The sequence below is a fragment of the Sander lucioperca genome, chromosome 5 (assembly GCF_008315115.2).
Source record: "Sander lucioperca isolate FBNREF2018 chromosome 5, SLUC_FBN_1.2, whole genome shotgun sequence".
In the NCBI taxonomy this organism is placed as follows: Eukaryota; Metazoa; Chordata; class Actinopteri; order Perciformes; family Percidae; genus Sander; species Sander lucioperca.
Window position 1 is genome coordinate 16,862,487 of NC_050177.1, and position 12,422 is coordinate 16,874,908.

A 12,422-nucleotide genomic window follows, 5' to 3' on the forward strand; every position below is an offset into this window, starting at 1 on the left:
TGACAGAAGCCTGGCTCTTTCCTCGTGGGAAGCAGAGCCTTGGAAATCAAGTCCAAAATATAAAACTCCTGGTTGGAAATGGAAAGAGGAATGTAATGAAAAGAAAACTTTTTCAGTGTAACCTCTGACATTTTAATTGTGAAAAGATTAACCTGGGGTCGTTCTTCTGAAAGAATGTCTGTGTAGATAAATCCTTCTTGCATGTTTTGGATCTGTGTCTCACCTGGAATATGTTGGAGAGGTCTCGCAGGTTGAAGATGTAGTGGAACTTGACTGCGGTGGGGAGGAAGGTGGAGGAGATGCGCTGGTGCAGGGCCAGGGCTACCTGGACCAGGGTGGAGCAGCTCTTGTGCAGGGCGGCGCTGAAGCCCCCTCCTCTCAGGTGCTGGGACAGGATGGAGGTGTAGATGGTGCTCAAGGCCTCAGCTCCAGGAAAGGACAGGGCAAAGACAGAGAAGTGGCGCTGCGGAGAGAGATATACAGCATAAGCAAGTTGTTCCAAACAAGGGTCAACCTAACCCTAGCCTAGTCTTTATCGACGACATTTCATTTCCGGGATTGTTCCGTACCACCAGATGTCCCGTTATTTTCCGGTGGATTTCTGAGGACTATGGTTAACTGCTCTTCAGATCTCTGCAGGGTAAATCCAGACAGCTAGCTAGACTATCTGTCCAATCTGAGTTTTCTGTTGCACCACTAAAACAACTTTTGAACGTACACGTTCCACCAAAACAAGTTCCTTCCAGAGGCTATTTTGCAGAGGCACCGTGGCTCCGTCCGGCGCTTAGCACCGCCCAAGATGATTGTGATTGGTTTAAAGTTTTAGTGCGTAACTTTTTAAAATAATAAAGTTACATTCAAGCCATAGACAAATGAGTTGCTACAAAGCTAATTAAGACTATCAGCTCCACACAACTCTCTCTGTATTTCTCAGTATGGCTATGTTCAGAAGATTATGTCGTCCAGTGGCTTTCCCGCACAGAAACTCAAGTGAAGATAATGACCTGAGTGTGTGTGTGTGTGTGTGTGTGTGTGTGAGTGTGTGTGTTTGTACCTGCAGTCGTGGATTGATGGTGAAGCTGCCGGCTGTGGGGTTCATACAGGACACGTATTGAACGTTGTGTATTTCTTTCAAAAGCAGCTTATTACGGTCATACCTGGGAGTACACAAACACACACACACACACACACACAGAAAAAAAACATTATTTAACAGTTTTGCATGCACACAAACAGCCGGCCACACACGCACATTCCCCGATATGGACGCCTCAGCTCCCACTTAAGCTGGCGAGGCTCAGTAGGATCCTCCATCCTCTCAATTTCATACCTGAAATCCCCCCAGCATATCTGTAATGGGCTGAGTGTGTCTAAGCCAGTCAGCCTGCGTCCGACGCAGTGGAACCATGTTCAGAATGGCCTCACTATGTCAGAGAGATGAGCAACTAAATCCTTTTAAGGGGAATCATACAACATTGTGCTCACGTTTGACTTTTTTGGAAGTTGTAGCACATTGATACTGAGGCAGTCTGAATACTAAAGCCATTTTCACTAGAATGATAAGGCTATTACACCTATCAGCTGCTGGCACTCTGAATCTGAATGATCCTTTTCCATGTTCATTTTACATTGAGAAATTGTCTGAATAAAGTAATTAAAGTGACAACCTCATGTGGTATTTTCTGAAAATCATTTAGAAAGACAGTTTATGCATAATGTCATCCTGTTTAAACACCACAGGCATGTTTGCTCATACATATATATTGTATTGCATAGCTGCTTTTAAATGACAGAGCCCTACCAGTGGTTGTAGTCCATGTGTTGGCGTATGAGTGTGTGAGGTTGCACCGTTCCATATGCATCCACCTCGGGCATATTCATGTCGTCTATGAAGTAGATTAGTCTTCTGCTGCCTGGAGGTCCATAGTTGCGCCCTGCTTTCTTCTCAAGGGGCTTTTCCAACACAGCTGTGTAGCAGAGGAACACAGGAGCAGAGAATGAAAGGTTTTTATTTTAATGTAGTAGTTTAGAGTCAGAGAGTAGGTCGGTGTGGAGACATTTGATTTAGTCTCGCATTCCTCCACAGCGCTGCGGAGGAAGGTCTAGCTAGTCCACACAGCATTCCGGGGTGGGAGAAAAAGGTGCTCTGGTTTATTGGCATTTCTTTAAACCAATCACAATCGTCTTGGGTGGTGCTAAGCGCCGGACGGAACAATGGTGCCGCTGCAAAATAGCCTCGGGAAGGAACTTGTTTTGGTGGAATGTGTAAGTTCAAAAGTTGTTTTAGTCGTGCACAGAGATAGGAAGTAACGAAGTACAAATACTTTGTTACTGTACTCAAGTAGAGTTTTCAGATATTTTTACTTTACTATTTATTTTTGTGCCGACTTTTTACTTTTACTCCTTACATTTTTAACACGAATATCGGTACTTTCTACTCCTTACATCTTACAAAATTGGCTCGTTACTTAGTAAGTTTCAAATAATTTCAGTGGAGTTACCGTTATTATTTTTCGCATCATCAATACCAAATTCAATCTAATTGGATGGGAATATACGTTGCACTTGACGCACCACCACAAGACGACTCGACAGATTCGGTGGCATTCATTCGCAGCAAATCATTGCGACTTGATGGCGGTAACGTTAGCACATAGTAGTATGGACGGCAACATGATTGAAAATGAAGAAAACAAAGATCCCAGAGATTCGGCAGACAGGCAGCAAGACATTCCCAATCATCCTTGGCCTTATCTGAGAGAGATGTTTGAGATAGTAGGCATCAAGAATGACTCCTGGCGAATGTGCTGCAAATTGTGCCAACCGAAACACCACGAACTGCTGGCTTTCAAGAATTCACCATCGAATTTGACTATATCTGATGTTTTAGGCCTATTGGCAGATATCCATTGAAAATGTAGGCAATGGCATATAAAGAGCCTTTTTTCCATGTCCACTGACGTTTCTCAGCTTGCACTCTAGTAACATTTGTGTGGTCCAGGTAGCTTTGCATAAAAAATGGTTGTCATTCGCAAGGCTACTTTTACTTTTATACTTTAAGTACATTTCCAAGCCTGTACTTTGTTTCTTTTACTTGAGTAAAGAAGTTAAATCTGTACTTCTACTTATTATTAGTATTTTTTATATTTATTTTGTGTTATTTTTTAACACAAGTATGTGTACTTCTACGTACGGGAAGTGAGTACTTTTGCCATCTCTGGTCGTGCAACAGAAAACTCAGATTGGACAGATAGTCTAGCTAGCTGTCTGGATTTACCCTGCAGAGATCTGAGGAGCAGTTAACCATAGTCCTCAGAAATCCACCAGAGTTTAGAACGCCAACACAAAGAAAGAGGAAGGGGACGGACATCTGACCGAAAATGAGGGACATCCGGCGGAATGTCCGGCGGCACTTGAACAATCCCAGAAGTGGAATGCCGTGGATATAGACTGCATTTGATTTAACTGGAAGAGTACATAAGCCAAGAAGACACACGTTTACACGCCCCTAACAAGCCAATCAGAATCAAAGATTTTCCATGCACGGTTCCTACCTTGGAGCATAGCAGACGTGGTGTAATAGTTAAAGGGGACATTTTTAATCATGTATTTCTCTGCGTCCAACGATCTCAGTTTGTCTCCGACCAGAACAGACTTCCCTGTCCCGGCGTTCCCGACCAGCATGACAGGCCGACGGTGCTCCAGGAGGCGGTCCACGAAGTACCGAACTCGAATGGTCTCTGTAGTGTGGACCAGACACGCCTGTACATGGGAAACAAACATACATTCAGCACGTGCACAATCCCTGTTCGGATATTAATAGACTAACTACAGGGTTCGCAACTGCAACTCATGATTATTTTGACTATCAAATTATCTGTCAAATATTTGTTCCATGAATAGCTTAGTCTATAAAATGTGAAAATGCCATCACCAGCTGTCAGATCTGACAGGGACTTGATGACATGAGTGTTGTAGTCTTTGAGGAACATATCTGGGTCTAATGCTCCAGCTCCACATGATAATGCGTAAACTGTATAACCAGGGTGCTATTTTCTGGGGGGGATGTGTGGGATTTTCCCCTTTCTGGTCTACATATTTCTGCCTCTGCTGAATTATTTTTTAAAGTGATCAATGCTACTTAACCAATATACATATATTATATACCTAAAATAGAGTAATTTAAAACTAAAGCGCTGTAACGTCTATAGTGCCATAGAACGATAAAATCAAAAGCAGCAGTTGCTGGTTGTATTTAGCCTCTACAGAGCTCCGGGACGCCGGCTACCAGCAGCGGTTGTTTAGCCACCAATAGGTGACTGTGAGCCGGCTACAGGCACCGCCAGATGACGCTCCTTTCAGGGGCCGTGGTAGTGGAGTTTAGCCAGAAAAAGTGGAGCGTCGTGCAGCGCTGACAGTTAAGTTTAGGCACCAAAACGACTCGTGAAGTTTAGGAAAAAGATGGTGGTTTGGATTAAAACACTCCCGAGGAACAAATGAATGTTTCCTGGGGGAAAGTATTTTGTTTTCGCCACATAGTGAACTCGCATAGTGAACTCTCTGCTCCTACTCTCTGGCTTATAAGGTTTTATGTTGACACCACGTTGTGCTATTCCATCGTGAGATATATTGGATGTTGAAGTTCATTAATCAGTGTTTTGGCATGGCTGGTTAAGTGCCTCTATATCCATGGTGGTATTGGAAGGGGGGTTTCATTCTTGCATGTTTTGTTTTGTTGTGCATGATCAACATCCCCCACCTCTGTTTTTTTTCTCAAATCTCACTCTGTATATATATGTATATGTGTCATTTGACCTGTTGTCAAATAACAATAGTAATTAGTGCAGTTCTAAACTATTAATCGGTTATTAAAATTGTATGTTATGTAATTTAAGAATAAGTCCAGTAGATGACATATGTGTAATTCCACCAAAACCCTGCATATTGAATACTCTAACACAACCTGTAGTACCTGAAGAGGTGTGTCTGCGTCCATCTCAAACTTGGGCACCATCTTGGACCAGGGTTCAAACTTCTTGCTCTCGGGGTCGATGTAGTAATCGAACACGGTGCCCTGGGACGGGAATTTGATGCTTTTGAACTCGGCCACCCACCACTTGCTGAACTCCACTCTGTAGTCGACCAGCTACACTCACGCAGAGACACAGAGGGTAGGCGAGCGGTCAATACTCTAAAATGACTTCCTTTCTGCTTTTTCTGGCCCATACAGTAGCTATGGATCTGCACGTTTGATTTACAAACCAGAGGAAGAATAAATGGCAACAACAGAGAGATACAACCACAGCAGCTGAAGGGTAGAAAATGAGAGATGGCAGGCCTATCCATCTGTCGGATTCAGACAGTGAAGTAGCCTCATCACTCCTCGCCTTTCTTCCTGCCCCCCCCCCCCCTCTCCCCTCCCCTTGGTACCTGTCTCCTCTATTCACTACCAACTCTCCAGTCAATAAAACCACTTAGCATTTAAATGCATCTGTGATGGGAAAATAAAGTGGAGTACATTTGTACCAAGGGGAGAGCAGTTTTATCCCATAACTTAGATGGACACGCTTACTGTACAGCACTAACTGGATTGCTTAGCAACTGCTGGCTACGGCTCTCCTGCTGATTTAAATTCAGCCAGCCTGGCTGTTGTTGAGCGGGAATGGAGTCCACTTCATTTTCAGGTGGAGATATCTGCCTTTTTCAAAACCTGCCATTTCTTCAACTGAAAATAACTTTCAAATTACTTTTTCATAAATAGAGACACAAAGTTGAGTTGCATAAGAGCCATCAGGGCTTGAATAATACAGAGGAATACCCATAATGCAAATGCAAAAAAAATCTTTCAGTAAAGAGTTAGGGGGAGAGAGAAAAAAAAACATTCAGCTGTTTCAGTTGTGTCATATTCTTTTCCCTCTTTATGCAACTACTTAGTAAGCGTCTCACATGGCCAGAGGCCCACACAGTACCTGGTCCTGGAACATGGCTCCCCCGAAGGCCCAGACCGCAGCAAAGACGAAGTAGAGCTCATAAAGTTCCTTGGCACAATCTGGCGGGGTGTTTTCGGGAGTCAGCAGACACTCCAGCAAATAGCACAGCATCTGGACCATGCTCTGCTCAGGGATAGGGATGATCTTCTTAAACCTGAGCAAAGACAGACACATTACATCACTGGATTCAAGCATTACCGCTGACTTGTGTTTATTACAGAACGGGTGTTGTTGACAAATCTATAGGCTCTGTGGCATTATGGGACAGAAGAGCTTCTCTGGATTCCTCACAGTGAGGACAAAATAATCCTCCTCTGCTTCCTGTTTTTGTTGTCTGCTCCAACAGCCGTGGTGATGGAGGTGTTGGAGGAGGCGAGTGCTCCTGTTCAATAGAATGCAGGATGGGATCCAGTTCTACTGAGTCACTCACTGTTTGCCTCAGTCCAACATGTTATGTCACATCGCAGCCTCCTTCGTCACCTGGACATGACTGTTGCCACAGACTGTAAAAAAAGATGGACGGAGCTTCCGGGTCTGGGAAGTAAGTGATGTTACGTACTGTGCCGAGGGCTTCGAAGCGTGTCGAGAAATCCCCGAAGTTTTCCGCGAAGCGCCTATCGAGGCTTGTATCGCTTTAGACAAATGGCGTGATTGACGACATCCGAAGCCTCGCTGCCTGTCCATACCACGTAATTTTATTATACATCCATGATCTACACAAGCACATTAACGGCCTCCTGCCCAGTTAAACCACCTTCACTTTCCTGTTTTAGAATAGCCTACTAAAATTGCCCCGCCTGCTGTTATATTATGACCCAAATGATTTACACACGTTTGATAGCCTCATTCCTCTCAAGGAAATCCGTTTATTTCACAGTTATGTTAATTATATTATACCAACAGAAAATACACAGTATACTGATATATATGGATTTATCTTCATTATTTCTAAGTCTTTACTGGCGCAAACTTCAGAGAAATTAACCCTTTTGCGAACCACTTTGCCGGAAAGCTTCAATGCTTCACACTTCCAGCAGGGGGCGACTCCACTGGCTCCTGTTTCTATAGAAGTCTATGAGAAAATGAGCCTACTTCTCTCTTGATTTATTACCTCAGTAAACATTTTCATAAACGAGTTTACGGTCTCAATCACTAGCTTCAAGTCTTCTTCAATACAGCATGATGTTCATTTTGTGTTACCTTGATCTGAGGCCATCCAGGCAAGAGGGGAGGTACTTGTCAAACAGTATGGTCAGATTGGCCTTCTCTGATTGGACCTCCCTCCTGTCAATCCAACTGGACACCGGCGGGTTCCAGCCGAGGTCTGCTGGGTTTATGTACAGGATACCTGGAAGGAAAACAGGGAACACAACACATTTAGTGATTATAGTAACTGAGAGTCCATGTGTCCTCCTTGGCTACTAGCAACTGTGTGGAGGAGGGGTGGGGGTGGCGCATGAATATGGAAGGCTTGTATCATGTGGTTGCGCTGACAGTTTTGTTGTCATTACTTAGAATTCCTCATGGGGACAGAAACTACGCACTATAGCTTTAAAAGCTCATGTAGAGATAAAGAAAGGAAAGCGAGGACTACCTGCTCTTGATACTGTAGCGGGGGTTGCAGTGCGCAGGTGGCTGATCTCAAACACCAGCCTCATGGTGGGGTTCAGAGGGATCCGCTCATTACTGGCCAGAGTCAGCACCTAACAGGAGCACACAGGGCATGGAGAGACACACAGCATTACAGCACACACTGTCACTGTCTGTCAGATTCCCATCTGACAGACAGTGGAAATGTGTAATCTTTGTCATGTTGATACTGAATAAAATACTTGTTTACACACAAACAAACACACACACACACACACACACTCTCAACTCGCTTGCACCTTGTTGTCATCCATGACTGTGTTGAGTGACTCAATCCACATGGGATCAATGTCTCCATCCAGAACGATCCACTTGGGTCCACTGTGACTTACGTTGGCCAGTTCCCGCATGATGTTGGAGAACAGGCCTGTGGGAAGAAGAGTTCATATGTTGGATGTTTAACTCAGGTCAGTAAACGCGTCGCACTCATAAACACTGGACTCACCATCTTTCCACTCTCTGGTTGCCGGGTTGATGATGCCAAAAAGCTCGTCATTGGTCACAGCCTTTGGGTTAAGGTCCGCCCACACAGGTCTGCGCTTCATGTTCTGATAGGTCCTTTGGAGTGACCTCATCACCTGACTCTTGCCGGTGCCTGCGTTCCCGATCACAAACACGGAGTGACGAACGGCCAACAGCTCCTCCAGCTGCACCACCTATCACACACACACACACACACACACACACACACATTTTAGAATTCTGCTTTTATCTTACGTTTTGATTTTTTTTAATACTAACTTATTAAGGGAGAGGACACTGATGGGCTTTTCGCAGTGCATTGTGCATTGCAGACTTCTGTGAGGACTACACTGTCCCAGTCAAAGACTGCATTATTATTATAAATTATTTTAAATGACACACCATGGTTAACAAAGGCATCAAGGCCATCCTGAATGCATAGAAGATGTTTTTTTTGGTGATATGGAGCAGGTGAGGACATTACAAGAACCCCTGAAGGTGAAGATCAGGGAGGCTAAAGAGAAGTGCAGGAGGAGGCAGAACAACAGAAGAGAGGTCTGGTGTGGCATGAAGATCATCACTGGTTTCAGGCCGACTGGCAGCAGAGGAGTTAAAGGCAACTTGGACAGAGCCAACTTACTGAATTTTCAATAGACTTAACACAATGGCCCTCATTGACTAATCTAGTGTCTGCCCCCAACAATCACATTCTCCCCCTCCTTGCATCCTCCCATCCTCCTATGAAGGTCCCACTAACCCCACCCCTGTAGTTTCCGGGCTGACAGTCCTCTTCAACCTGACGACCCCTCCCCCCCCGTAACCTCTGCAGTGTTCTTCACAGCTGACCATGTAAGAAGACAGCTGATGAGAGTCCAATGAACAAGTCTAGGCCCTGATGGTGTGAGCCCCAGCCTTGTTCCTGTGCCAAAGACGGTCCCAGTGGCTCCAGGGACTGCAGAGCGCTGGCATTGACCCCCCTCCCCAACATCATGAAGACACTGGAGAGACACATCCTCCAGCAGCTCTGGTCCATGGTCAGCCCACTCTTAGATCCACTCCATTTGGCCCAGCAGCCCCTCCTGGCAGTAGAGAATGCCATCATTTACCTGCTAAACTGCGCCCATGCCCAGCTGGACAAGCCGGCAAGTACTGAGAGGGTTATGTTTTTTGACTTACTTGGCATACAGCGGTGCAGGTGGATGCACCCCGCATGTCCTGGATTGTCAACTAGCTGACTGACAGAGCACAGTGCGTGCACATACATCACTGTGTGTCAGACAGAGTGGTCAGTAACACTGGGGCCCATCAGGCAGTGGGCGCAAAAAGTGAGTATGCGCTATATGTCATTAATATATTTTGTTTTACATTTAGCTGTTCATGTTAGCTGTGCTGTCAGACATACAGGCTATAGTTACATCTGTTGGGTGAAGCTGTAATTACAGGGTCACATATCTCTCTCTCTTTAAAGGTCTGTGCTAAGTGGCTCACCATATTTGTACTTTTTAAAAATCCAAAATGTGAATGTAACCTTACTGCCTGATAGTTGTCTTATCTGATGCCATCACTAGGCTGATTTAAGAATTGAATTTAGGCTGCTATATTTAACAGTGAGTTCACTTGATTCAGGTGTGAGGATGGTGGATCAGGAAAGACAGGGGAAGGCAACAGGTAGGTTTAACATTAGGTGGAAGTGTAGGGGGAGCCAGGGGGGAACTTGTTACATGGTGTAACTGCAGGAGTGCTTAGAGTGGAAGGTAGATACTAGTTTAATAAACACGGGATTTTTCTGTAAAGTACTTGTAGAGACAATAAAATCTGCGAGTCGGGCAGCAAGACGCTCCGCTTCTGAGATGCTCCCGGAGGACGGAACAAAACCGGAACCCAGCACAAGACGCGTCCAGTGGAAAATCAGGGTAAGGCAGTGATGACCCCAGGTTCCACCCAGGGGACAGTGTTGGCATTGTGGAGGTCTACAAGTACCTGGGAGCGTACAATGAGCTGGACTCAAAACCCTGAAGCACTTTACAAGAAGGGACAGAGCAGCCTCTATTTTCTGAGGACGCTGAGGTCCTTCCACATCGGCCGGACGATGCTGAGGATGTTTGATGAGTGTGTGGAGGCCGCTGCTATCCTGTTTGCTGATGCGTGCTGGGGGAGCAGACGCCAACAGACTCAACAAACTGATCCACAAGGGCAGGGGCGTTGTGGGGGTGGAGCTGGACTCTATGGCAGTACTGTCAGAGAATAGGTAAGATGCTGCCCAAGATACGTGCCTTTCTGGACAACGTCTCCCACCCTCTCCCAGACACAATAATCCGAACACAGCAGTACATTCAGTGAAGACTCATTCCACCATGATGCACCACAGAGCGCCATAGGAAGGCCTTCCTGCCTGTGGCCATCAAACTCTTCAACTCCTCCCTCAGAGCGTCAGACACTGGGAGGGCCGTGGATCATTCCGAATTATTAAGTAATTATTTATAATCATTTCTATTATTTATATCTTCAACTGTGCAATATTGACTGTGTGCAATACTTACTGTTAACACTGCAATAAATATTCAACTGTGCAATACTCCACTTTTACAAGACCATTGTACTTAATAAAATAAACTGAAGTGAATTGCCTTTAACCAACATGTTAAGAGTATAAAGAGCTTGCTCTACCTTCACACAGCTTCTCCAGTATGAAGGATGCCACGCTTCTCTATATTTGGAATATTTCACACACTTACACTTGACTTGCAGTGTAACATTTTCTCATTCAGGTATGAGAGGAGACGAACAGAGTGTGTAACAGAGAGAAAAAAAAAAGGGAGAAAGAGAGATTTCCACTCAAACCTCAATCAATGCCATCGACCGGCCCCTTGCAGCTCCTACTCGCCATCCATTCAGCTCAAAGGCCCCGGCTGATTACCGCTTTGATGTGGGGAGGACTAATGCTAGCACAGGCTAACGCCAAAGGTATGCAGTCTCTTTCACCCCCCCCCAACCACCCCACCCCTCGTTGTCTGGAATCAAAAGGTTGGCCGCACAAACAAAGACAGTAAAAGTTCAGGCTCTGGGGGTGGATGGTTGTTATTGACCGCCCCACCATTCTCATTCTCTCGCTCGTTGTGTTTCTCCTCCTCTTTGTTTATTTCCGTGGCTGTCTCTCACAATATCAGGGTTAAGTGGCATGGTGCAGCGCCAGCCTCCATTGATGGAGTGTTATTATGTGCTTCCTGTGTCTATTTGACCTGAGGCGGATTACACTTATTTCCCCTGGTCCTGCGTTCATCTGTCTCTGACATATAACGCCTTCTACGGTGCGTGTGGTGTGTGTGTGTGTGGGTGTGTGTAATATAATGACCACAATTAGGTCAGCAGCTTGGGCACCTGAACTCTCATCGCAGCTAACCGTTGGCTTTCTGCAAAATTTGCCCAATTCATCCCTATCCTGCAGACGTGTCTGACACTAATGTGTATTTCCCAGCGGAACATTATGATGTGAGGTAAATAGCTTTTGGAAAGAACTACGATAAATCTAAACGAGATTGCTACAACTGTAATATCTGTCTAAATTGTTAAAGACGAATCCCCCATGAGGGGACTTTGCTCCTGCTTCGCAGACAACCTGTCATTGCGTTTGCCTTCATCCTTGGCAACATTTGTGACATTTTTTGAGTTGTAATCAAAACAGAATCCGATAAACTGCAGCAGACGAGCATGTCGGGAGGCTATCCAGGAATCTGGTTTAACTTACCTTGAGGAGAAAATTGTCCTCAGCCTGCAACTTCAGGTCCAAAATGGACTCCTTCACGTGTTTCTCAAAGTCCAGGTCTCGTTTCCTGGGGACGTCCAGGGCAGGGAACAGGTCACCTATCAACCCCATGAACACGGGCATGTCATCGGTCACGATCTTGGGGATGTTGAAGTCTCTCAGAGCTCGCATCAGCACCTGGTCCTCCGCTCGGCTGGGGTCTCCTCTCTTCAGAGAGCCGGCCACCACCAGCACGGACTTGATGGCTCGGAGGCCCCAGTCATAGTGGTCCTTCAGTAGGCAGAGGAACACACGGCAGAGCTCAACACGTATCCTCTACTGTCAATGTTAGCATGTCATTAGCATGTTAGTAGTGTTATTGTGAGAATTTTAGCATGCTCGGCCTCAAAGAGCTGCTAGCGTAGTCTGTGGGACTGTGAATGTGAATCATCGTCCTAACCAACGCCTCTCCAGGAATCACACACACACACACACACACACACACACACACACACACACACACACACACACACACACACACACACACACACACACACACACTAATTCACTGACTTGGT

The 12,422-nt window shown here is 45.5% G+C and overlaps 1 protein-coding gene across 1 annotated transcript in view; it reads right to left on the reverse strand.

Annotated features, from left to right (window-relative positions):
* Window positions 1–12,422, reverse strand: part of dnah9 (dynein, axonemal, heavy chain 9) — a 162,337-nt gene that overhangs the window by 72,670 nt on the left and 77,245 nt on the right. Inside the window, exons 37-47 of the mRNA XM_031323915.2 lie at window positions 11,848–12,135; window positions 8,086–8,296; window positions 7,880–8,007; window positions 7,585–7,693; window positions 7,191–7,338; window positions 5,970–6,144; window positions 4,973–5,146; window positions 3,555–3,762; window positions 1,802–1,967; window positions 1,055–1,157; window positions 224–463 (exon numbers count right to left, since the gene is read on the reverse strand). Of these exons, the coding sequence (XP_031179775.2) occupies window positions 224–463; window positions 1,055–1,157; window positions 1,802–1,967; window positions 3,555–3,762; window positions 4,973–5,146; window positions 5,970–6,144; window positions 7,191–7,338; window positions 7,585–7,693; window positions 7,880–8,007; window positions 8,086–8,296; window positions 11,848–12,135 (1,950 nt within the window). The remainder of the gene's footprint in view (window positions 1–223; window positions 464–1,054; window positions 1,158–1,801; window positions 1,968–3,554; window positions 3,763–4,972; window positions 5,147–5,969; window positions 6,145–7,190; window positions 7,339–7,584; window positions 7,694–7,879; window positions 8,008–8,085; window positions 8,297–11,847; window positions 12,136–12,422) is intronic.